Raw genomic sequence first — 25,829 nt, 5'->3', positions numbered from 1 at the left:
AATTTTTTAATAGTCCTTTGATCGATGTCTAAAATCACTAATACTCTTTGATAGACTAGGCGACAACGGATTTGATACCTTTTCTTAATGTAAGAGAAAATTTTATAGAACTTAAGCAACACTGTGTACAATGCAACGCCAACCCCAATGCATTAGATATTGAAGCAAATTGGAGTTGAAGACAAAATGGAATAGTTAAGGATCGTCGTGTTTTTATATAAAATAGTCGTGCAAAAATAAATTAAAAGGTGACTCCTGGTGCGCAGATAAACCGTATTTTATAATATTTTTGAAATATAGTTTAAAAGTGCTTCATTAATGACAAAATATGGGGTTGAGAAAATGTTTTCATAAATTGCATTACGAAAGCGGTGTTTAAGAAGAAATTGCAAAAGCGAAACGAAAAGAAAATCATGTGGTTGCCAAACTTATTTTACCAATGTCCAAAACTTGGGTGTGTTGGAGTTTAGCACGACTTCGATTATTTAAATATATTGTTTTGAATATTTTTATGACAGTGATTTGAGGTACGCCGATAACAATTTGACGTCTGGTCAAAAAATTAGAAAGCTTCAAAACAAATTATCTATAATAATGGAAAAGAATTTGATTTAGTATTGATTACTGTAATTTCTTTCTTTGTTCTATTTTTAAGCTTACGCCAAATTGCTTTTTGCTGCATTTTACGTAAAATGAATTGTCATATTGTCAGTATTGTTTCAGCGTCTCCAAGCTGAATTTACTGAGCTAATATGGGTTTGGGCTGCTGTTTCACCTCAAAACTTAAAACACATTTATAAATTTATAATGAGATTAAGCTGTAGGAAAATAGGTATGAAAAAGGTGATTTTGGCCAAATTTAAAATACATATCGTACTTGTTACGTTAAAGCGTAACAACTCAAAAAGAAAAGGAAAAGAGTAACCACTCAAAAATTTGTTATTTTAGCGGAACTACTAAACAAATAAGAATGAAACAACCGTTATATTGTTTTTAATGATATTTTCGTGCAATTACATATTTTTTCCCTTGTAATACCTATATTATTAATATTTACAGAAACAGTTTTAAGTCTCTACTGAAAATGTTCAGATTTTGAGTTGTTACGCTTTACCGTAACAAGTGCGATATGGTAACTCTATTCGTAAAGGCTGCTAACTAGAAATGTAATAAAATAAGATAGTAGAAAAGCGAACGTAAAAAGACATATTTGAGGAAAAGGTAAGCAAAGCAATAGATTAAATATGAAAATGAAAAACTACGAATAGTTTTATGCATAGATGACTAGATGGGATACTCTTTTTCTCCTGAGAGCGTGCACTCCTGAAAAATGTGCACTTTTTATAACATTTGCCAATATTGCCACACCGGTAGAAGATGAATTGGGTATTTTTTTTAAAAAAAATTGGGAATTTTTAGTTTCCACACCACCATTGCGGTTAGTATTTAGTGTGCGGTTGCCCAATAGTATATTACTCGTAAACACCTACATATACTAAAAATAAGCACAATCCGTATAAAATATGTACATAAATAAGCAAAAAATTTTAAAATTTATATGTAAATGAAACTATTTAAAACTGAAATACAAAAGTAATTTAATAATAATAAAGTAATGAGCACGAAAAACATAAGTTATAACTAAAGACATGAAATATTGCGACTTTTTTATATAACACAGAAAGTGGGTAACAAAAAAAAAAATTTCAAACAACGATCAGAATAAGTTAAAGCAGATTACCTTTAAAATATCTCAAATTCAATTTCCTTACCTAAGCTTTTCAACCATATAATATTTACGTATATAGAAATTTACATAAACCAACACACAGTTTTCAATAAAACTACATTATGTACATAAGACTAATTAAAAGTAGAAGTCGAAATGGATATAACGAATTTGGATTCTACAAACTCACTTCAATTCAAAGTATTACATTTCAATTGAATTAATTTTAAGACAAACAATTATAAACATTTCAACAAGTAATTTCTCCATTAAGCAAAAAACGAACTGTTTTCGTCAGTTATTTTTGGCGCTTTTCTTCTGGCAGTCGCCATTTCGCCTATCAGCTGTTCAAAATCCCATAATGTGTGAGTGATGCCAAGTTTTGAAACGTCCTCATGGGCTGTCATGGGCACGCTCTCTCGCAAAATGAAAGAGTTTCCCCATCTTATTATCTATGGTTTTATGTACACAGTACGGCAGTGCGTTGAAGTGTAAACGAAGTGAATAAAACAGTGGAATGTGTGTTAATTTAAAGATGGAAGGGCGAAGTAAGCCAATAAAAAATTACTACAGAAATTAAAAGGTAAATCAAGAGACATGCACTTGTAGGCCGTACTCCTACGAGTATTTTCATCACGTTAGTATCCATCATTTGAAAATATTTAATAAACAATTAAATTGGCCTAGAGCTAAATTTAAATGAATAAATAGTGAACGAATTTCAACTTTGGTGTTAAAGAAGAAAGTCTTGCCATTTATGTAAAAAGTTTGTTTTTCTTCAGAATAGTAGGTGAGTTTTCTCCCAAAATGTGAACTTCAGCTATGAAGTTTTATTTGAAAGTGCAAGAGATATGATATACAATGGATTGAGTGCCGACTAATAATTTATTTAGATTATGTACATTTCAAAGAAACTTGCGTGTAGCTCACAAGCATTACGAATTAAATATGTTTTTCTGGGGTGATTGGGTGTTCAGGTTAAAAAAATGTGGGGTTTATGTTTCCCTTACTGGTGGCTTTTTATGGTATTTTCGCGTTAATTACCATTTTGCAATTATGAAGAAAGTAGCCAAATCATTATAACTTAGAACAGTGAATATTGTTGCTTCTTTGGTGTGCGAATTTCTTCGTGTTGCTTATTTGGTCTTCTTTGTTTTGCTATTACAAGCATACATATTTAGCTAATTCGCTTACTTCTCCGGTAGTCCAGCATAAATTTTCAAAGAATCCCCCAACTCGGCTCTGGAATAGGAAAAAATTTTAACTACAAAGAATTCGGTAAGCGTGACTGATAGAAATCGAGGCAACTGCATTTGAAGTTGTTGCACCTAGGACGGAAGAAAATTAAGTGATACATGAAACCCATTTTATAACACAAGAAACAAGTTTCATGTTATGAATACAAAGTGTAAATTAAGATATTGATATTTATCGCTTAGAGATTTGAGGGAAAGACAGAATATGTAATAGGTCAGGTGGATCCACTCCAATCAAACATTCTGTTGGCCTGTATTTTACTACTCGACTTCTTAAACCTAATGTGCAAATAGGTGAAATTAAAGCAAGTCCAAGTAAATGGCTGTTTCCAGGTTTTTGTTGAAATTAAAGTTAGTTTGTTGAAAATTATAGTTAATTATATATGTATGTATTTATATTAATAATTTAATGGAAAAAATAAGGTTTGAATTTATAAATGAGACTAAATCAGACGAAATAAGAGAGTTAAATATGCAAAATTATGTAATATATAATTGATAAATATCTGTGTTATAGTGGCATGGGGTTATGTAAAGTGTACATTTCATATTATTGATAATTGTTATTTTGAAAACTCCTGCTTATTAGTTATAGCTCTTATCGGCTAAATAAAAAAATATTCATCTACGTAATATATATCTATAATATTATGGAGATTTCGCGATAAAATTTGTAACTGTTATGTCTCTGAATATTTTATTATTAGAGAAAGCTGCAAATTCCCGGTGGAAAATCCAGCAAACAAAACCCAGCTGATCAAACAACTAATAGAGCATCAGCTAATTATAAGAGCGAACCATTTTTTATATTTTTCCGTTCGAGCGAATTGATAATTAATTATAATTATTAGTAGAAAATTAGGTCAAAAATGTCGGTATGTTTTGCGCGCATATATGTCTGCGCTTAAAATTTGTATAAAGCAATAAGCACACGGTTTTATGTGGGCTTTTCAAATATCTGAGTATTAAATCGGTGCTTCCAAGTTTTATTAGACCGCGTTCATACAGGGCAACTTTTGTTAAAGCAAATTTTAATTTGCGCAAGAGGGGAACGAGAGGCGCAACTCGCTTTGCGTTTTCATTATTCTCAATATTGTTGGCAGTAAGTTAAAAACTATAATAATTGCAAACAACAACGTGAACGACACGAACAACACCAAAAGAAAATTCGCAAAGTTGAAGCGACAAAAGTTTCCCTGTTTGAACATGATCTTATGTAGTTTTTATCGGCGTTTTGCAATCTGCAATTCCGAAAGCTTTTAAGATGTTAACTTTTCTTTCCTCTTGCGTTTTCTGTTTAAAATTTATGTCAATAAATATTGATTTGATATTTGTTGAACAGTAATACCAAAATTGTTTACCAATTATAGACAATTATAGACAACTGACAACTGAGTTCAGTTTTTTATTGTTGTAAGCTTAAATACATATGAGCGTAAAAATAAAAAAAGGCTAATATTTAAGAAAGATAGTTAAGTTATTTTCAATATAAAATGTTTAACCAATTAACTAGACGACTGCATGAATTTGCATTGCATTATATTGCACATTAAGTATCTAAGCGAAATATGTTTAAAATCTTTTCCACTTTTAATGTAATGGCTTAATGTAATAGCCATAAACCTATGAAAAGATGTTATTTATTGTATTATTAGAGCAGCTGATTTGTTTTTGCTTGCGATTTGGTTCTTTAAATATCAAAAAACCTGATGTTGTTGGCATTCAAAATACCAAATTGCAAAAACCAAATACATGTAAATGTTGTTGGTATTCTAGTGCCACCATCTTGTTGTTGTTGTTGGGTCATTTCATCTAGCCCTTCCAGTACGGTATAGTCACCGGTCGTCCACGACTAACTCATCTCATCTCGTCAAAAGGGAGAGGGGTGTTATGTGCGTGGGTTTAAGGGGGTATGTGTATGTGTATAAGTGATTAGTGTCGTGCGAGGAACTTTTGCATGACGGACAAATGTTGAATATGTCAGGGTCAATTCTGAATAGATAGGTGTTTAACCAACTATAATATCCTGAACGCAATTGTGCCAAGATAATGTGGGTGTCAAGAGGCAGCTGAAGCTTTTCGTCTGTAATGGGGATGGTTGGACTCCGTTGACGGCATTCTGGGGCCAGAAATATCCTCTTCTGTTTTGAGCAGAATAAATTCGCCTTGAGCACATAATGAATGAAAATATTGCTACAGTTGCAATAAGTCATGATTTTCGCCTCTTTTAATAAGTACTTAACTCGGAACTCATCGCAAAAATTTCCAGTTAAATTTATTTAAACGTTAATTAATTTAGGTAGTTGGACCCATTTAATATTTACTAACAACTAACATTTACTTACAAATCTATGATTTAATCATATTAAATGCCACCGGGTCTTCTTGAGTTTTCTAACACATCAATGACCCAAAGCACCCGAGTAAAGGTAGTTTACGGGGTAGTTTACGGTCAGTAAGATTGAAGAAACAGAAAGAGATCCGTTTCAGAGAGAGAATAAGTTGTGTTACGTAAAAAAAAAAACATTTTCAAATTTTAAACTTAATAACTTTGCCAGGCAGTACACTAAACTACCAGGCCCTTTTCTTCATTCCCATGGTAGCCGGTTCTACGTTACCGGAATGACTTGGGTTTTTCCCGACCAAGGGCTGTCGCCCCAGTGTACCGTATCCCCACCAGGCCCTCTTGATGCAATTATGTCATTGTTTGTTAATGACACGACGACGAATTAAGGGGTAACACCACTGTAGAAATTTCAAAAAAATTGATTTTTTTTTATAAGTTTAAAAAATTCTTTGAACCTTTTAAAATACAGAACAAAAAGTTTTATACGTTACCGAAGTTTATTTCATAAATATTTTAAGCTTTTAACCAAGCGTTAGTGACTGCTACCTAACGATTTCTCCAAATTTCCAAACTTTAAACGCGTTTTTCTCAAAACACGTTTTCTGAAATTGGCACGCAGCATAACTCAAACAATTTGAAATATTTTTAATCAGGTTTTTCACTACGTCTGTATAATAACCTTCTTAAGAGAAGAGCGTAGGGGATTTTCGATAGATTAATTTAAACGATTGTTATAATTATTTAAGTGCCGTTTTTTTAGTCCAAAATAGAGTTTTTTCCTTCAAATGCGTGCTAATTCCACAAAAATAAATATTTTTTAAATCCCCTACGTGTTTCTCTAGCTATTCTTATCTAGATTAAGAAAAAACAAATTTCCTTGTTCCAGATTAAAATTTGCACCCTCTGTGCTGCGTGCCGCGGAGCTCCTTCAAGAGAAACCACATTACAAAAATGTCTCCAATACCGCCATTTTGTAAAATTTTTCGATCAAACTTTGTAGTTTTGTAGTTTAGTATATAAGTAATAACTTCCAAAATTAGAGTGATTGTTTTCCCTTTCTTTCTATACAAAAAAATTCTTTAAAAATCGTGTTTATTTTACGCGTGTAGAGTGGTGTTACCCCTTAAAAATACGCCGCCTTTAAAATTTCTTTTCAATATCACACAGTTTCCACTACAATGTTTTAAATGTGCAAAATAATGTATAATTCAAAAATATATCCATATTTAGGTCACCTATATGTGCAAATAATGTATGGGGACTGTATTTATTTATACGTTAAATAACTATATACTTTTTTTTACTGTTTGTTTTTAGTTTTTATGTGCATACATATATTTATTAGAAGTAATTAAGCGTGTAGTGAAATGTAAATATTTCTCTCACAACTTCGGGATTCAATAAACTTGTTAAAAAATATAAAACAACATCGTACAAAAATTGACATCTTACACAATCAATCGCAAAATTATAAGGCCATTGATCTTTTGACTCCTACTATTAGCCAGTGAGTATTTCGATGAAACTGTCTTCCATGAAACTTGGATATTTCTAGTACTGACCAAACAATTTTAATAATATATGTTCTTTGGAAAGTGGAAATAAAATTAGTTAAACATGTGCTTAAAAATTATAAGTCTGCTATTTTTCCAGTGTGATTTTCACTACTATTATCAGCAACAATTCTGGGTTATTTTGGATTAAAGGGTATAAATACTAAACTAATTAAAAAGTACCTAATGAAAAAGGGTTACGGAAGTCATGATGGGGCAGATTTCTAGCGTAAAATAAGTTAAAAGTTAATGTAAGTTCGCCGAGAATGGAACGGAGTCCCTGTGTGGTAATACTTTTTTTAATACGGATACTAATGACATGAGCATCCAGGTAGCTTCACAAAATTTAATTTTAACTTTTAAAAAGGATCCTCAACCGAAGGTTTTAAAAAAGGTGTCCAACGGAGGGTTAATAAAATTGAAGATCACAAATTTGTACAGTGTGTATATTAAATTATTTTTGCTCTACTTTGAATAAAATTGGTATTTAGTTTTTTATGATTGTGGTTAAATACGTTCTCGCGTTGAACCTGCGGTTCGATCTTCTACAACAATTTGAGGTTCTTACAGATCTAGTAGGCAATGCTTCAGATATTTAAAATTTTGTAGCAAAGAAACTTAATTACTTCTGTTGATAGCTTTCGCTAAATTCAACCCTGACACGATTTTACAGGTCGGTTGCAAAGTATTGAACGTGACATCTATTAACAGGTAGAGATGTCTATTCCTTCTCGTTATAGCATCGCGAGAAGAAGGAGTGTTGGGGTTTCCGGGGGTTGATCGCGACAGAGTCAGAGCATTCTCAGTTTGTTATAAGGAGGTTTATGAAATGTCTAATGGAATGATGCACAGAATATAACTGTGCTGTGATTGTATTTAGTTTTAGCATTTTACAAAACTCTGCTTTGATTGAAAAGCATCGGTCGTTGTAGATATCACCTACCAATACGCCATTTACGCAATAAAAAAGTATTATTAGTGAAACAAAAGAAAACAGTATATGTGCATAAGACAGTGCATATAAAAAGAGTTTTGACCATTTTTTTAATTTTGTTTTATTTTTTGGCGTAACTAATTTCGCTTAAATATTATACGAAATGTTTTTCTTTTTTATTTATATAATTTTAAATTTCAAAATAAAATTATCTTTTAAGACAGATTAAAAAATTTCATATAATAACCAAATCTGGGTACTGAAAAATTGTGTAATTCCTACCTGGCACACTTTATCAAGACGCGCCTTACGAATAGGAAGAGGAGCTCGGCCAGACTCCCAAAAAGGGTGTAAGCGCCAATTATAGCAAATATACATATGTTTTAAATGACAGTTTTACGGAAGTTTTGTTTTTTGATAAGGGATATTTTTATCGATAGCATCAAAAATTTAGTGTCCTTAGACTGAGCTCGGTAAAGTTACCATTCTGAATTCCTTCTTTTTTTCCATGCATTTTGTCTTTGTAAATTTTACCGTACACCAAATTAGCTAATACCGAGGTGGCAAGTCTGTTAAAATTGCAGACTAATTCCAAGAATCGGCCGCCGTAACCGAATGGGTTGGTGCGTGATTACCATTCGGAATTCAGAGAGAGAACGTTAGTTCGAATCTCGGTGAAACACCAAAATTGCGAAAAACATTTTTCTAATAGCGGTCGCCCCTCGGCAGGCAATGGCAAACCGCCGAGTGTATTTCTGCCATGAAAAAGTTCCTCATAAAAATATCTGCCGTTCGGAGTCGGCTTGAAACTGTAGGTCCCTCCATTTGTGGACCAACATCAAGACGCACACCACAAATAGGAGGAGCTCGGCCAAACACCCAAAAAGGGTGTACGCGCCAATTATATATATATACAAATAATTCCAAGATTGATAGAGTATTGTACTCAATTCACCTTGGACTAATTCGCTATTGCTGTAGCTGTTTTGTGTTGACATTAATTTCACCTATTTATTTTATTCCTGAAAGTGAAGCGAGATCATAGAAAGAATAAATATACAAATAATTTAAAAATATACATATGTTGGTGTTAGTTTGCTTTTAAAAAATTTAATTAACTCATTTGTCACATTACCAGCTGTAGCTGTTTTGTGGTGACATTAATTTCACCTACTTATTTTTTCCCTGAAACTGAAGCGAGATCATGGAAAGAAGAAATTTTTTTTAAATATATGATGGTGTTAGTTTGCGCTAAAGAAATTTAATTAACTCGTTTGTCACATTATTAAATATTTTCCCCATAAAAATCAATTCCCTAACTTTACAAGAATTTGTACTCTCGGTAAAAAGGTTTATTATCAACCTTTTAACACCGAAAGCTACAATTTTGTTCGGTAAAAATGACTAGTAGAAGGTCTTTTAGAAATTTATCAGGGGCACTCTTTTGCAGATTTGTCTGATGAATTTAAATTTGATTGGTGAAACAGGGCATCGGACTGTTAAAATTCAAAATAGAAAAATTTCATATTACAGTTAAACCACTTTAAATTTGATCATCCTGATAAATATTAAAATTGATTGGTAAAACCAAGCATGAGTAATTGATTTGAAAAATTCAACAAATGTTTTCTTGTTCAAATCTATCACCTTGAAAAAATACATACACATGGAAAATACAGTCCGGTTCACTTGATTAGAGGCAATAATGTTTATGGAAGAAAATGGTTATTTGATCTAGTAACACCAGAAAATATGTAAATATGCAACAAAATATTATTCGATCTAACAGTATTTCGTTGCAGTAAAACTTCAGTAGCTATAATATTGATTGATTTATTGGTTCACTTGAATAGAGGTACTATATTTGTCTACATTATTTACGCATTAACAATTTTAGGGAATCGTTTTTTTAAGCATTCATTGTTTTTGGGTAAACACTTCTTAATTCTAATAACATGAGAAACAGATCGCATAATTAGGACAAATCTATATCTTCTTCCTCAGAGGGACTTTTAAATCGCCAAACTTCAAAAAGATTGGTGGATGTCCAAACGTTGTGGATCTTTACCTGAAATAAGGTGCCTCCTATGGTAAAAACTACAAAGGCAAAACTGCGATGGCTTTGACACCGAAGGAAAATTCTTAGGATTTCATCAAATTCCGGCCTTTCAACAGCAAAATTAAAAAAAAGGAAATTGCTTCTGCCAGTAAATCCACCGTCCGAAGAGCTATTCTGAAAGCTACATATCTGAAGCATAAAAAATTACAAAAAAACCAACTTTGAATAAATTTCGCAAAGAACGCCGCCTCGATTTTGAAAGGAACCACATGGCTGGGAGTTCTGTTCCAAATAAAAATCCCGGTTAATGGGAAAAAGTAGTATTTAGTAACGAAAAGAAGTTCAATCTGGATGGGCCGGACAGATATAATTACTATTTCCATGACTTCACAGATGGTAAAGGTGGTGTTGTGGTATGGAGAACAATATTGTTTTATGGCGCCTTCGAATTGACGGGGAAACAGCTATGAAGCTCTGTTGGAATCATCTTTTCCGAGGTTCGTGAAACATTTGGACCTATTAATTGGATTTTTCAACAAGATAATGCACCTGTACACATTTCAAATGTGGTCAAAACTTCGATTGCGTCCCACAACGTTGAAATTTTAGCAGATTTGAACATTATTGAATATTTATGGGGATGGTTTATGGTTAAAGTTTATGAGAAATGGCATCAATTTCAAGAAAAAATAGCATTAATACGAATCATTCCATTCATCAACGTATTCACGAAGTAATTTATAAACAAGGTGGCAGTACAAACTAGTAAGATTTAAAAAATAAATGTAGAAAAAAACAAAAATTTCTACATTTGTTATTATTTTTCTTATTTGGTTCGTCCCTCTATTCAAGTGAACCAATAAATCAAGCACAGTATTACAGTCGCTGAAGTTTTGCTGCTGCGAAATACCGTTAGATGGAATAATATTTTGATGTATGTTTATTTTCGAGTAAAGAACAGTCTTCACTTGAATTATAAGAAAACCTGAGATTACTAGATCAAATACGATTGCTTTAATAACCATTTTCTTCCATAAAAATTATTGCCTCTAATCAAGTGAACCGGACTGTAAAATAAGTCTGCATACCATTCGTATTTACATTCTTTAAACCAATATTTGATAGGAAGTTTTAAATGTAATTAACCCGATATGATTGCATCTGTGCAATCAATACGAAAGCATGTATTCTGATATTCGAGTAAACGACCCTTATTCTGTGTCTTTTACAATATGTTCAGTTACCTCAGTTATGTATATACATACATATAAGGCCGGGTCGATTTGTGGGGAGGCAAAAAAATCGCCCATTGCTCTGTGAAAATCATTTTCTAGGGATCAAAATAAGAAACTTTGCCGAAGGAGTCATACCTCTAAAACGAATTCTGATGTCCCCTAATTTGGGTCGAACTTTTAGTTTCTTTTGTGGGGAGGCAAAAAAATCGCCCATTGCTCTGTGAAAATCATATTCTAGGGATCAAAATAAGAAACTTTGCCGAAGGAACCATACCTCTAAAACGAACTCTGATGTCTCCCAATTTGGGTCGAACTTTTTAGTTTCTTTTCTATAACTCACTTAAATTAATTTTTTCATTTACATATGTTCTGACTAAATAAATTTCTTAATTTTTTCATGTAAAGGCCAAAAATGGTAATATTTTGAAATGATTGTATGGGGAACCCCCCAGGGGAGTTCCAGGGGGTGTGCCACTGGCATGGGTGGATCGGCCGTTCAGCGTTAGTGGGGGTCGGTCATACATTTGGACTCGATTGGAGCAATCTAAGTGGGTCAAAGTGGGATTTTTCAAAATTTGCCCCTACCCAAGAGTTCGACCCAAATTGGGGGACATCAGAACTCGTTTTAGAGGTATGGTTCCTTCGGCAAAGTTTCTTTTTTTGATTCCTAGAATACGATTTTCACAGAGCAATGAGCGATTTTTTATTTCGACCCGCCCTAATACATATGTACTTATACTTACGATATTTACTTACGAATCAAGTTGATACATATGTACATATATATACAAGTAGACATTGTAAAAACCTTTTCATCCAGTTAACTAAAGGCTTAGCAAAAACCTTGATGTATAATATTTCTCGATATTGTACTAAATATTTATTTGATAAATACAAGTTTGAAAAAATCCCTCCAAGCCGTACTGTTAGTGAAGCAAAAGTGGTTGTTGATTTATTACTACATCGGTAGAACGGGTGGTATTGAGGGTACTTAAATATGTATTAAAGGCTATCTATTTTTGCCTTTCACTAAAAATATTATCTGTATGAAAGTGGTTTAAAGTGTGATCATACAAATAATGAAATGATAAAATAAATTACCAGGGTTTACCCAAGTTCTTGGATATTTGGCCAACCTGTGGGTATAAATCATGTTGCCATCTGTACCTTGTTTCCTTGAAGGGTCGCTTGTAAGCATGTCTTGAACTCGTTGTATTGTATTATTCATAAGGGAAATTTAACGCACGTTGTTAAATGTTTAGCCATTTTATTTACGTTTGAAATTTTTTACCGATTTTAACAATGAGGGATTGCAACTTCTGTTGTTACTGTTGCTACTTCTGAGCTCAAAATATTTTAAAACTATTACTATATTTAGTGGGGGAGGGCGGCAGCCCTTGGTCGGGAAAACCTGAGTCATTCCGGTAACGTAGAACCGGCTGCCACGGGAATGTAAGGATGCTCAGCTTTTACCCATGTAGACACCTGCTTGAGCCAGAGCCGCCTCCCAGGCACGTCAGGAGGCTTCTACTTAATTGGGCAATACGCGATTTTGGCCGAATTCAACAAAGCGCCCCAGTTGGACACACCAAGTGAAGCCAAGTCCTTCTCCACCTGATCTTTCCAACGCAGAGGAGGCCTTCCCCCTTCCTCTGTTACCACCAGCTGGTATCGCATCGAATACTTTCACAGCCGGAGCGTTTGTATCTATTCGGACGACGTGAGCCAGCCATTGGATGTTAATTAGCTGCCCTATGTCTATGTCATCGTAAAGCTCATACAGTTCATCGTTCCATCGCCTACGATATTCGCCGTTGCCAATGTACAAAGGTCCAAAAATCTTGCGCAGAATCTTTCCCTCAAACACTCCAGCGTCGCCTCATTGGATGTTGTCATCGTCCTCGCTTCTGCGCTATACGTTAGGACGGGCATGATGAGAGCCTTGTAGAGTGTTAGTTTTGTTCGTCGAGAGAGGACTTTACTACTCATTTTCCTACTTAGTTCAAAGTTGTACTTGTTGGCAAGAGAAATTCTATGTTGGATTTCCAGGCTGACATTGTTATAGGTAATAATAATGGCTCCTAAATAAACGAAGTATTTTATAACCTCGAAATAATAACTGTCAACAGTGTCGAGGGTACCGATATGATAGTGCGCCGACTGTTTGATGACAGGAGGTACTTCGTTTTGCCCTCGTTCACCTCGTTCATTCTCTTTGCCTCTTTATCCAGTTTGGAGAAGGTAGAACCAACAGCGCGGTTGTTAAGGCCGATGATGTCAATATCATCGCATACGCCAACAATTGTACGTTCTTATGAAAAATTGTGCCTGAGCGATTAAGTTCTGTGGCTCGCACGATCCTCTTCAACATCATGTTAAAGAAGTCACACGGCAGCGAGTCACTCTGTTTGCAACCTCGTTTGGTATCAAACGGCTCGAAGGGGTCCTTCCCAGTTCTGATGGTGCTGCTGGTGTTGAGCAACGTCATCTTCCACACTAAATTCAGACATTGCGGGATATAGGTAACTCCTTTTCGTCCTGCGAATGCAGCTTTGAAGTCGACGAAAAGGGTTGTGTGTCAATTCACAAGATCCAATCAGTTGATTGATAGTGGGCTTCAGTCTTTCACACAATACGCTTCATCCGACCATATTTTGCATAGAAGCTGATGAATGTACCTTACCAGCTCCTCGCCGCCATGTTTGAATAGCGCTGCCAGCAGTCCATCGGCGCCCGCTGCTTTGTTGTTCTTTAGCCGTGTGTTTAGATAGACAATAAACGATACTCATCGGGAGACCCTTCTTAAGCTCCCGACCCCCGACCCCCGAAGGCCGTAATCGGAGTCCAACCACCACCTACAGCATATAAAGAGCTCCAGCTTTCCCGAGAGACCCGCGTAACATTGGCACCTTTTACGTATCTTTTTAAAAAGAAATTCCTTTAGATGAGTTAAACGAAGACGACCGGTGATTTACACTACAATTACAGGGTTTAGTATTGCTGCTACAACAACAACAACACTAACCACCTTCTCACATGCCTCTCCAAACCCACTCATCTAACACCCCTCTCCCGTTGGACCCAACCTGTCGAAACAGCAAGTTTCCTGGGCTTACCTTTAGATAAGTCAGACGAAGACGATTGGTGATTTACACTACAATGACAGGGTTTAGTATTGCTGCTACAACAACAACAACAGAAAAGCCTGAGTCATTTCGATGCGTAGAACCGGCTGCCATGTAAGTCGTCTACCTACATCTGCAAACATCCAGACCAAATTTTTAATTATTTCGAGCGTTATTTGCTTTGCTGATTTAAAAGGCTCTGATTTTCTCGTGCGCACTGTAGCCCAATCAGCATTAATATCAGTACGTTTTTTTGGCCCTGGGTTTCTTTAAATTTTTTTTTAAATAACCGCAATCTGGCACGTAGATATGGTTGTAAAAACAACAAAAATATGACTTCGGATTGCCAAGAAACAGTAGCCCTTATTTCTGCCGCCGTTTCGTATGCATTATTGTCTAACATTCTTATGAAAACTATTTGACTAAATCTTCAGGTTTTTTCTTTTCTCCTAATAATGTTGTATTTATTCTGATCTGCGTTAGGGCTTTAAAATTTGCGTGTTCTTTTTTCAGCATATTTACAGGGTTGCGTGTTCTTTTCTTCGACTAGTCAAAAGTACAGCATTTTCTAGCTATTTTTCGAGAAAAGAAAAAACTATTAGTATTTAGAGTGTATTGAGTTAATATGCTGCCCCTTGAACTCTCCAACTTCTTTAATCGTCGAACTTTTCGACCCCTCCTTGTACCCAATGTGAAAAATGTACCTCGCTTGACTGAGACTATATTGAAAATTAACAAAAAATTTAAAACCAAACAAAACATTAAGTACAGTTAGGCCTCGTACTTTTCACTAGTATGCACTATACCTGTGTTCAAAATCATATTAACACTAAACTATTTTTTTCTTTTTCCAGTAAACGTTTAAAAGATAATTGGTCAAAAAGATTGATACACTACGCTTTTAATTATTCTTGAAGTTGTCGCAATAACCGCTGCATTCAATATTGTCGTAGGTTTCTCAGCTGAAAACTATTAGCTGTGTCACTGCCTGCCGTGCTGATAAGACAGTTAGCGCTATTGCGCTGTTGTCTTTGTCATTGCTGTTTGCTATGTGCAGTTCGCGGTCGTGGTCATCTTTTCCGATCGCAGTATTACCACCACATTGAGCCGCAGCTTTGTTTACTTAGCAGGTACACATTTAAAACTACGTTATCAGCAGGCATACGCACGAAAAAGACGGCTGGCTGGACTGCATGGAGCGCTGACGGCAGGCAGTAGACCCATACAAACAACAAGCGAAGCAATCCCTCTTACAAAAGCAAACACGAATGAAATATTGCCAAACATATCTATATGACTGTATGACACGAGTTGCATAAGGAAGGAAAAGTAGTGATTTAATACTGATATTGGAGTTTGGTGTCTGGAGTGGGGAAGTAAAGTTAGCCGGTTAACGTAGTCGGTGTGTTAGTGTGCATGTGGGGTGTTTCATAGTGAGACACTGGCGCGCAAGCGCAACATCCACCTTAACAAACGACTACGTACAATCTGTTATCAATTACGGTGTGCAATGTCGCACGGCATAGTGAGCGGTGGAGCAGGAGCAGCAGCAGCAGCAGCAGCGGCAGTCGTCGATAGCAGCAGCCTAAACTCACAGTCCGCCACCACAGAATACCGCGAAGTACACTGGACGTCGAATGTCATGGACTCGTCACGCGTCTCCACATGTCTCATTTCGATGCTGCTGATCGTATATGGCAGCTTCCGTAGTCTAAATATTGAACAGGAGGCGCGTGAACGCGAGCAAAAGAAACGTAGCGAATCGATGATGAATTTGATAACTGGAGAACCAGTGGAGCAGGAGACAAGTAGGCATCTTATTTATTATTTATAAATCATGATTGAATTTATTAAGATGTATGTCTTAATATTCTTTATTTTAGACAAGTTTGCGACGTTGGACACAATGCATGCATTGTGCTTACCACTGGGCGCTTCCGTTTCGTTGTTGGTTATGTTTTTTTTCTTCGATTCAATGCAATTGCTTTTCGCCGTTTGTACAGCGAGTGCGTGATATTCGTATTTATTTTCCATGCATAAATAATTCTTGAATGCTTACTTTTATTTTGCAGTTATTGCTACGGTAGCTTTGGCCTTCCTGCTGTTGCCCATGTGCCAGTACATCATACGGCCATGCACTGACGGTAATCGCATATCGTTCGGTATATGTGGACGTTTTACTGCAGCTGAGCTCTTCAGTTTTGCACTCTCTGTGTCAATTGTATGCATTTGGGTACTCACCGGCCATTGGCTGCTAATGGATGGTAAGACATGTTATTGTTTTTTTTTTAATACATGCATTACATTTATGATCCGATTTGTATGTCCTTTTCAGCGATGGGTATGGGTTTGTGTGTGGCATTCATCGCTTTTGTACGCTTGCCAAGCCTGAAGGTGTCTACTCTCTTGCTAACCGGCCTGCTGATCTACGATGTATTCTGGGTCTTCTTTTCGTCGTATATTTTTAGTACGAACGTTATGGTCAAGGTGGCGACCAGGCCCGCCGACAATCCGGTGGGAATAGTGGCGCGAAAACTGAATTTAGGCAGCATTGTTAAGGAACCACCGAAACTTAACTTGCCAGGAAAACTGGTTTTTCCAAGCATACATAATAGTGGGCATTTTTCCATGCTGGGTCTGGGTGATATTGTAATGCCGGGTTTGCTGTTGTGTTTTGTGTTGCGATATGATGCATACAAGAAATCGCAGGGTGTTACCACAGATCCGACGTTACAGCCACCGAAAGGAGTCGGCTCGAGGCTCACGTACTTTCACTGTTCCTTGTTGGGGTGAGTGTGTGCATCAGCAACATTTTTTCTAAAGCAGTAAAAATTCAAAAGTATAATTTACAAATGCATTCCATAGTCTCATAGACTATTTCCACCAAGAACTTAGTTGCAGTAAAGAGCCTTGTAAAAAAATCAACAAACAAATAAATAAAAAGCATCAAAACAGGAAATTGAAAATTAAAAAAATGTCTATATTGGAAGAAGCTGCTTGCATAGTGGGTTATTGTTATTTGATGCCATGAAAATCAACTTCTTTCTCTCATTTGAGTTAAATCTAACCAATATTTCACGACGAAGAATTTTATATGGATTTAGCAGCTATTTCATGTGACTATGCCTAAGCTCAAACAGCTAATTATTCTTTTTAAGCAGGTTTGCTAACAAAAAATGACTACCAGAGTTGTCTCGGATTTTATGCAAAAAGCGCCAAAAAGAAGCAATAGTTGCATGTTATTTGTTTTTTTAGCATTTGCTGTTGCCAAGAAAATTGAGTATTTACAGAATAAAAAAATATATATCTCAATCTTTATATCTAATATAGAGTCTACAAGATTAGAATTTAAATGCGGTAATTAAGCGTAAACAGGAGTCTGCCGTTAAGTCTCGGTGGAAAGAGTCGATTAAGGAATATGTAAAATGCTAAAACATTTTAAGTTTTCTATAATAGATAAATTAGAAATGTAAGTTAATGCTTGATAATATTTAAAAAATGTTTGTTTTTTTAATTATAGCTATTTTCTTGGTCTACTCACCGCTACCGTAAGCTCAGAAATTTTCAAAGCGGCACAACCGGCATTGTTATACCTGGTGCCGTTCACGTTACTGCCGCTGTTGACCATGGCTTATCTCAAGGTAATAAATTTGTATTATTAAACAAGAAAATAATAAGTTACAACTTAGCAAGTTTTATCTATCCTTTAAATATATGCTTAGTAGTGCCTACTAACAGTATTTGGCTAGAAAATTATATTAGTGCGGCCGCCGTAGCCGAATGGGTTGGTGCGTGATTACCATTCGGAATTCACAGAGAGGTCGTTGGTTCGAATCTCGGTGAAAGCAAAATTAATGAAAACATTTCTCTAATAGCGGTCGCCCCTCGGCAGGCAATGGCAAACCTCCCGAGTGTATTTCTGCCATGAAAAAGCTCCTCATAAAAATATCTGCCGTTCGGAGTCGGCTTGAAACTGTAGGTCCCTCCATTTGTGGAACAATATCAAGACGCACACCACAAATAGGAGGAGGAGCTCGGCCAAACACCTAACAGAAGTGTACGCGCCAATTATTTATTTTTTTTATTTTATTAGTGTGTCGCATACGACCTTCACACATTTAGATCGAAGTTCGTTAGTAAGCACATTTCGAAGGAACGTTTTGCATAAAGTGTGGCCACCACAAATTGGAAACTATTTGACCAATTTGATTCTGACAAACTGCATTATATGGGCTTATAATATTTATTTTACGCTATATATTCAATAAATTGTAGTCACCACCATTAGCTATAATGGGTTCACATCTTGGAGTCATTTCTGCGTAAGTTGTGGAATTGGCTCGAAATCTATCTTCCCAGCTGACGGTAATAATGCTTTTTGGTACATTTTATTCATAAAACTGCATTAAATTTGGCGGAAAACACAAATGAAGGGCCAAATCCTTTCACGAAGAATCAGCCCCAAGCATTGCCCTTAACTGGATGCTTAACAGTTCGTTAAAGTTGTCGATTCCAAGTAGTACACCAGGACCGACGTTTGCAACTATTCGCCCAAAAGGATGATTCATCCGTGAATATTGCGTTTATGCAATTCCGTTCTGAATTTGGCTTAACCCATGCAAGTCTTTTTTCAATGTGTGATAATGAGAGGCGCGTTTTTTTCTTTCAATACGCTCCAGAATTTGAGATCTTCGAATTATGTCTTTGTCCATTTCTCCTTAAAACTGCTGCAAATATTTCGCTGCACATGCACGCACGCGACAGTTTTAGACTATTTCAAATCGTTTTTCATATACGGAACTAATTTTGTAAAGACAACATACGCTTTTTGAATTTCTCACAAAAACTAACAAATTGCACAACGCGTATTGCAAAAGAGGTACTCGTACGCGTATTGAGCAGCAGTTAATTTTTTTTATAACGGAACTCTAAGCTTGAATTTTGCCGGTCACGCTTCCATAAGATGGACTGTATTTGAGTGCTGGGGGTTTTCCAGTAGAATAAATGCATTCACAGAGTCTTAAGGCGAAGTTTAGATTGAAGAGGGGTGAATCTTATGTTCATCGCGATTTGCGTTTAAGTACGCTCCTACATGCATGCACATAAGGGAGGGTCATATAACGTTTGAAACTTGAAATATTGATTGTTTCTAATATGTGAACTAAAATAAATAGGGTCGATTCAAGCTTCAACGCCGTTGATAAACATTAAACATTTAATTTAAAATGGGTGTCGCCGGAACTGCAAGAAAATTACGTTCTAAATTCGGTAGAAAAGGTGCATCTGCTCTGCAGTTTGTGGCATTGGCCGTCGCGCAGCAGGGATTTGACGCTATATTATTATTTGTGGGGAGCCATTAAAGATACATCTTACGCGAATCATAGAGCAACGATATCGAAATTTGTGCAGCCATCTACCAAATATAGCATCTTACAGTCGAAAATGTGGTTCATCGTATCTGCTACTGCAAGGGCAGCCGCGGAAGTAATTTGAACTAAATATTTTTCCATAATTAACCGTAAGAATTCCAAAAAACAAAACGAAGAACACAAACAAAAAAAAAATATTCGTTTCTTACTTTATAATATTTCAAGTTTATTTTCTTTCATATGTATCTGTTGTAATATTTCTAATACAGTTAAAAAGTGTATACTTGCTTTGTTATTTATTTTATTCATACCTAAAATAACATATTATTTTTTTTAATCCTATTAAATTTAGGATAAGATTTTGTACATTAAAAAAAAGTTTCCAAACTCACGTATGTATACACACAAAAATATTTTTCTTTTATAGGGCGACTTACGGCGCATGTGGAGTGAGCCGTTTATCACACAGCAACCATCAAAGCAACTGGAAGTCTGAGTGCTTATCCTCTTCTTACCTTGGACTGCGTTTAACGACCGACGTTAGTACTGGGAATTCATTATTTAAGTTTCGTAATTTTAAGTAGACTGGTATACATCGACCGACTTGATGTGTGCATGAAGGTGGGGGTTATGAATAACACATACATACATATATACAATATGCTAGAGTAAAGTGTTTATTGCGGGCTTAGGGGAGGGGAATTGGGGCTTGCAAAATATGTAGTCAAGATAGAATCGTTACTCATTTTCTGGTATGCTTTACAAGGGTGAGTTTTGAAACGTTTGTTTTAATTTTTTATTCGACTTAGAAATATTAACGTTAAACCGTAACACGCTCAGATATCAAATGAGATTGAATAACAATAATGTATTGATAAGTATGTAACCCACATACATACATACATACTGTACTAAATAGGAAGCAAGCCAAAATTTAGCGCACGTGGCAAATACATGTTATAGTAATGTGCACGCATAAATACATACATATTTACATAAGCTCATACATCATTTTACATACATACCTATGTACATATATGTACATGAATTAATTATGAAAAATTTATGAACACGTACACTCACACATACACAAACATCCATACATCAAATACTATTCATTAGCCTTCTCACTAGACATAACTGTCATTTAATGGAATAAGTTTCGTTAAGTTGAATAGAACTGAATTTTCTTATAGCTTGCTTTAAGCAAAATAAAAAGCAATTACCAATGTATGAACAACAATAAACGATTTGGAAAGGAGGAGTCATCGTTTTTTTTTTCTCATTTGTTCGTTGGAAATTTAATGATAAACAAAGCGCTCGTCGCAGCAATAAAGACTAACGGCAATGAAGATCGCATTAGAGCAGATATTTTTTACTTTTTATTTGATTTATTTGACACAAAATAGTGGACACATATTTTACTTCAATCGTATTGTTGTCAATTAGTAGCAATAGTTAAGTAAATAAAGAAAAACGTGCGCAACATAACCAGTTAAGTTGCGAAATATAAGCCAAGGTGTAAAATGATGAAGGTTACAAAATCGGAGAGTGTTTTTGTCATAAAATATTATATGTGGTATAAAACTATTGAATTCTAGATTTGTAGCAAAAAAAAAGGCTTACATCAGAAAGTGTAAGAGTTGGGCCTAAACTTGTCACGTTTGTTAGAGTCAAACAATTTTTATTTTTTCTTCCATACTAACTAAAAAATTGTAGATAAAGAAAAATTTATATAAAAATGAAAAATTTTAATAAAGTACAAATTAATTTGAAAGTTAAAATCGATGAGTCTATCTAATTGGTTCAAAAATGATTCAAATTGCCATGGTGAATTTGGTTTGCGAGGTTTAGTGCATGAATTGCACCTTCTCTGTTACAAGTTTCTTTTTTCGTACCACGCACGTTAATGTCAAATGCATGTGCACCACTTACATACGTACGTAGACTCGCACGTAAAGTGTTGCAGTGTCGAGCTCTTTTGCTCAGTTCTGATTTTTCACTTCAATTTGAATTTATTACTATTACTATGTTTTTATTAACATTAAAAAATATGCGAATAATTGTTTAATTATTAATCTAAACTTATCATTCTAACTGTATTCAGATGTGGCACAAGTTTTACAGTTTTACTATTTCCCCATACAAAAATATGTGATTTTTGAAAACTATCAACTATCTATTATTATTAAAATAACGCTTTCTTTAGTGCTCAAATTCTAGTTTTTACAGCTAATCACAAAAGCGACCATACTTTACTTTGGAATCATTAAAATGTATATTTTAGGAATGCGTTAATTTTATGAATTTATTTAATTTATATTATCATAAACAAGCCAAACAAAAATTTTACCAACCAACGTAACATACGCATATGCTAAAAGTCGAATATGCCGAATATATACATAATATGTACGTCAGTAGTTTTGTTACTAATTGGGAATGCTTTTGCGACTTCACCATTATTCCTTCGTAATTATAATCTCATCGGCCCTTGTTGTTGACTATGGATATAGCGGTAGACCTTGGCCTGACATAAGAGAAAACATTCTTCCTTAGTTTTGCTGTATGCCCGAATCATTGTTTGATGATCTTTAATCGAAGCTGAGCGCTCCGCATTGACTCTACATCATTAAGCTGTAGTCAACACGTTGCCCGATATCTTTACGGAACCAGCACCAAACTTACAAAAGCTGAGATTTGTTTTGAAAATATTAGAACGATTTCTAAGCGGCGATTGTCGTGCTGTCAAAATCAGTAAAATTTAAGACAAAGTGATCGCTCCACGGTGGAACAAAAACATAGACGCCGTTGTGAGTAGGTTAAAATGTAATTTGTATATTTTACAAATGCATCCGAAAAATTTGAATAGGAGTAAACTTTCCCCCACTATCGAACAGGTTCACACTGAATTAACTACATACTAAATATTTACACGTCTACAAGCACTTTTAATTATTTTTGTTATGTTAATTAGATGGGGCATACAAGAAAAATGTACTTTCAAGTTCGTTTATTTGATAGGTACTTCATTTTTATGAAAGAACTTTCATTTGTGTTCAGTTTGTGTTGTTTATGTCTCACATTATAGAAAAAATTATATATAAATAAACACAACAAATATTGAATAGCAAATAGTAACCAAAAACATAATTAAATTCAAAACAGATGCATTTCTTAAAAACAATAAGCGAAACCGTTTACAAAACAACATAAAAATATTGCATTAATATGTTTACTTTATTCAAACCTGGTATTTCAACGTATCTTAATGAACCCATCGAAATTTTCATTCTCACAGCACAAGGGATTTCATTGTATACTTTTTGATGATACAGTTATTACAAAACTGAGTTGTTTTAAAATTTAAAAACAAATAATTTTCAAGCAAAGCACTTTAAGTGCGAAATTGGTCGGCTATTAAATTTTTGTATGTTGCTTATAAATATATATCATAGAAATTCGAATAAATTTACAGACATGGAGTATCATTTTTCAGATGAAATATCCACATAAAATTTCATAAATACTTTACATTACATATAAAATAAATTAAGAAACAACGGTAACTATTAAGTAAAGGCAGTTTTTGAATATCCTTACATATAATGCGTTGAATTTTTCATTAGATTTTTTATTATTATTGCTATTGTATTATTAATTTACTTTTTAAAAGTAAATTTTGTAAGGGTTAGAAAAAAACTGGCATAAGAAAATTTAATATATGATGTAAAGGCAGATTTTTTATGTTAAACTATTTGAGATAATTTTAAAATAATTGTAAGTAAATTGTTTAACAATAAAAACTATAAAAAATATGTATTTTGCTGTATTTCATTGATTTGCGAGTCAAGATGTGTAACGGTTTGGTTGCTGAAAATGTAAACGTAAATTACGTTCTCTGCATTCACATTGGTGTTATGAGAATTGACGGCTGTTTCAGAACAGAAATATAAACATATGAAATTGGTGAAATTTTTAAGCTCAATTGAAGTCTGCTAAATTGACCACCGTAGCCGAATGATTGGTGCGTGACTATCATTCGGAATTTGAGAGAACGTAAGTTCGAATCTCGGTGAAACACGAAAATTAAGAAAAACATTTTTTTAATAGCGGTCGCCCATCGGCAGGCAATGGCAAACCTTCGAGTGTATTTCTGCCATGAAAAAGCTCCTCTTAAAATACAGGGTGGCTGATGATGCCGCTACCAATGGATAACTGGGACACGCAAACAAGAATTTGGATAGTCCGCCGCTATCACGCACTGGAGTCCGTAGTTTTGGTACAGAGAGAGTACAGGCGGATGTTTGGCGGCTATCCCCCGAGCAGATGGACCATAATGAGACTGGTGAATAATTTTGCTGAGCAAGGAACAGTCGCAAGAAGGTCTTATCATCGGAGGAAACGATCGCTGCTGTAGCTGCAGCTAAACAAAGCAATCCAAGGGTTTCAACAAGAAGCTTATCTGCTCAACTTGGTGTCAGCCGACAGTCTTTGCAAACAATAATGCACAAAGATTTAGACTTATTTCCCTACAAAATTCAAATGGTTAACAAACTGAATGCAGCAGACTTGCCGATTCGCTTGGAATTTTGCCAGAAGATCCTGCAAATGGTGGAAGAAGACCAAAACATGTTAAACTGCCTTTTCATGTCTGATGAGGCCCATTTCGATTTAAACGGCAATGTGAACAAACAAAATTGTCGAATATGGAGTACTTCTAACCCACAGATACTCCACGAGACGGAATTGCATCCGCTTCGCGTGACAGTGTGGTGTGCGGTTTCTTCACGCTGTATTGTCGGGCCTTATTTTTTTGAAGAAAATGGTCACACCGTTACGGTTACTGGAGACCGTTATTTGAAAATGCTGAAAGAATTTTTCTATCCAGAACTACGCCGAAAGAGAATTCCTTTCAACTCTGTGTGGTTTCAACAAGATGGGGCAACGTCTCACATAGCTCAGACTGTTATGACAGAGTTGCGACGAAAATTTCCCAATAAACTGATTTCAAGAAACTCCGAATTTCGTTGGCCCCCCAGGTCGCCTGACCTTACTGCACCTGACTTTTTCTTGTGGGGTTTATGTAAACAAGAAGTTTATAAAACAAAGCCAACAAATTTGGATGAACTAAAACAATCCATTCGGGCAACAATTGCGGCTATTCCTGTCGCAACTCTCAAAGCAGCAATGAACAACTTTTTACTAAGATGCCGCACTTGTGTCAACGAGCATGGGGGGCATTTAAATTCAATTATTTTTAAAACTAGTTAAGCTACATTTAATAAAATTTAATGACCTTCAACTTGAAATAAAAATAAATGATTTCCATACACTAAAAAAAAAGTTATTTGAGTTTCTTAATGTAGCAAAATTCATCAGCCACCCTGTATCTGCCGTTCGGAGTCGGCTTGAAACTGTAGGTCCATCCATTTGTGGAACAACATCAAAACGCACACCACAAATAGGAGGAGGAGCTCGGCCAAACACCAAAGAAGGGTGTACGCGCCAATTATATATATATGAATATATAAACTTTGTAAATTGCAAAGTTACAAGTCGGACAGTTCGATACAGGTTAGTAGAAGCGGGATTAATAGCAAGTACACCCAGAAGAGTACCGTTATTGAATTTACAGAACAAAACAAAAAGGCTTCAATTTGCAAGAAAAAATCTGTTCCGTCGAAACTGGAAAAATGTGCTATGGACGGATGAAACAAAAATAAGTATGTCTGAATCTGACGGAAAACGATATGTTCGACAATCCACTAGTACAACATGTGATCCCAGATATACCAAAAAAGCGTAAAGCACGGTGGCGAATCAGGTTCAATATTTTGGATAAAAGATAAAATGTGTGCGGTAGACTACGTGAGAATATTGAGTACGGTTATGATTCCCTATGCAAGAGAAGAACTGCCCTTAAGACGGGAGTTTACGCAGAGTATCATCAAAATTAGCAAAGGAGTGGTTTGAAAAAGAAAAAGTGAATGTTCTAGAATGGCCGTCGGAGTCTCCTGACTTAAATTCAATTGATTATCTTTGAGCCGAATTGAAAAAGATAATCGGGCCTTTCAAACCCACAAATAAGAGAGAAATGTTCCCATACAAATGTTGAAGAACCTAGCACACGAATGTTTGAGAAATCGAACAAAATTCAAAGGCCTTGGTACTCTATTTCTCCAGATAAATGTGCAAATTTATTAAATTCATTGCATAGAA

At 35.1% G+C, this 25,829-nt stretch overlaps 1 protein-coding gene across 5 annotated transcripts; it reads left to right on the top strand.

Moving 5' to 3' along the window:
• Nucleotides 1-85: 85 nt before the first annotated feature.
• LOC129250475 (signal peptide peptidase-like 3) lies at nucleotides 86-20,868 on the top strand. Of its 5 annotated transcripts, none has more exons than XM_054890106.1 (7): nucleotides 86-248; nucleotides 15,093-16,046; nucleotides 16,122-16,244; nucleotides 16,311-16,502; nucleotides 16,574-17,027; nucleotides 17,759-17,879; nucleotides 20,035-20,868. In XM_054890106.1, the coding sequence occupies exons 2-7, from the start codon at nucleotides 15,749-15,751 to the stop codon at nucleotides 20,101-20,103; spliced, it is 1,257 nt and encodes a 418-aa protein (XP_054746081.1). In that variant the 5' UTR covers nucleotides 86-248; nucleotides 15,093-15,748; the 3' UTR covers nucleotides 20,104-20,868. The 5 variants fall into 5 exon arrangements, with proteins under 5 accessions (XP_054746081.1, XP_054746092.1, XP_054746075.1 ...); XM_054890117.1 differs by having other exon boundaries at nucleotides 86-258; XM_054890100.1 differs by lacking the exon at nucleotides 86-248 and adding an exon at nucleotides 2,203-2,366.
• Nucleotides 20,869-25,829: the final 4,961 nt, after the last annotated feature.

The sequence above is a fragment of the Anastrepha obliqua genome, chromosome 1 (assembly GCF_027943255.1).
Source record: "Anastrepha obliqua isolate idAnaObli1 chromosome 1, idAnaObli1_1.0, whole genome shotgun sequence".
NCBI classification, from domain to species: Eukaryota; Metazoa; Arthropoda; class Insecta; order Diptera; family Tephritidae; genus Anastrepha; species Anastrepha obliqua.
The sequence above is the reverse complement of the archived record's forward strand: the minus strand, read 5'-3'. Positions and strand labels throughout refer to the sequence as shown.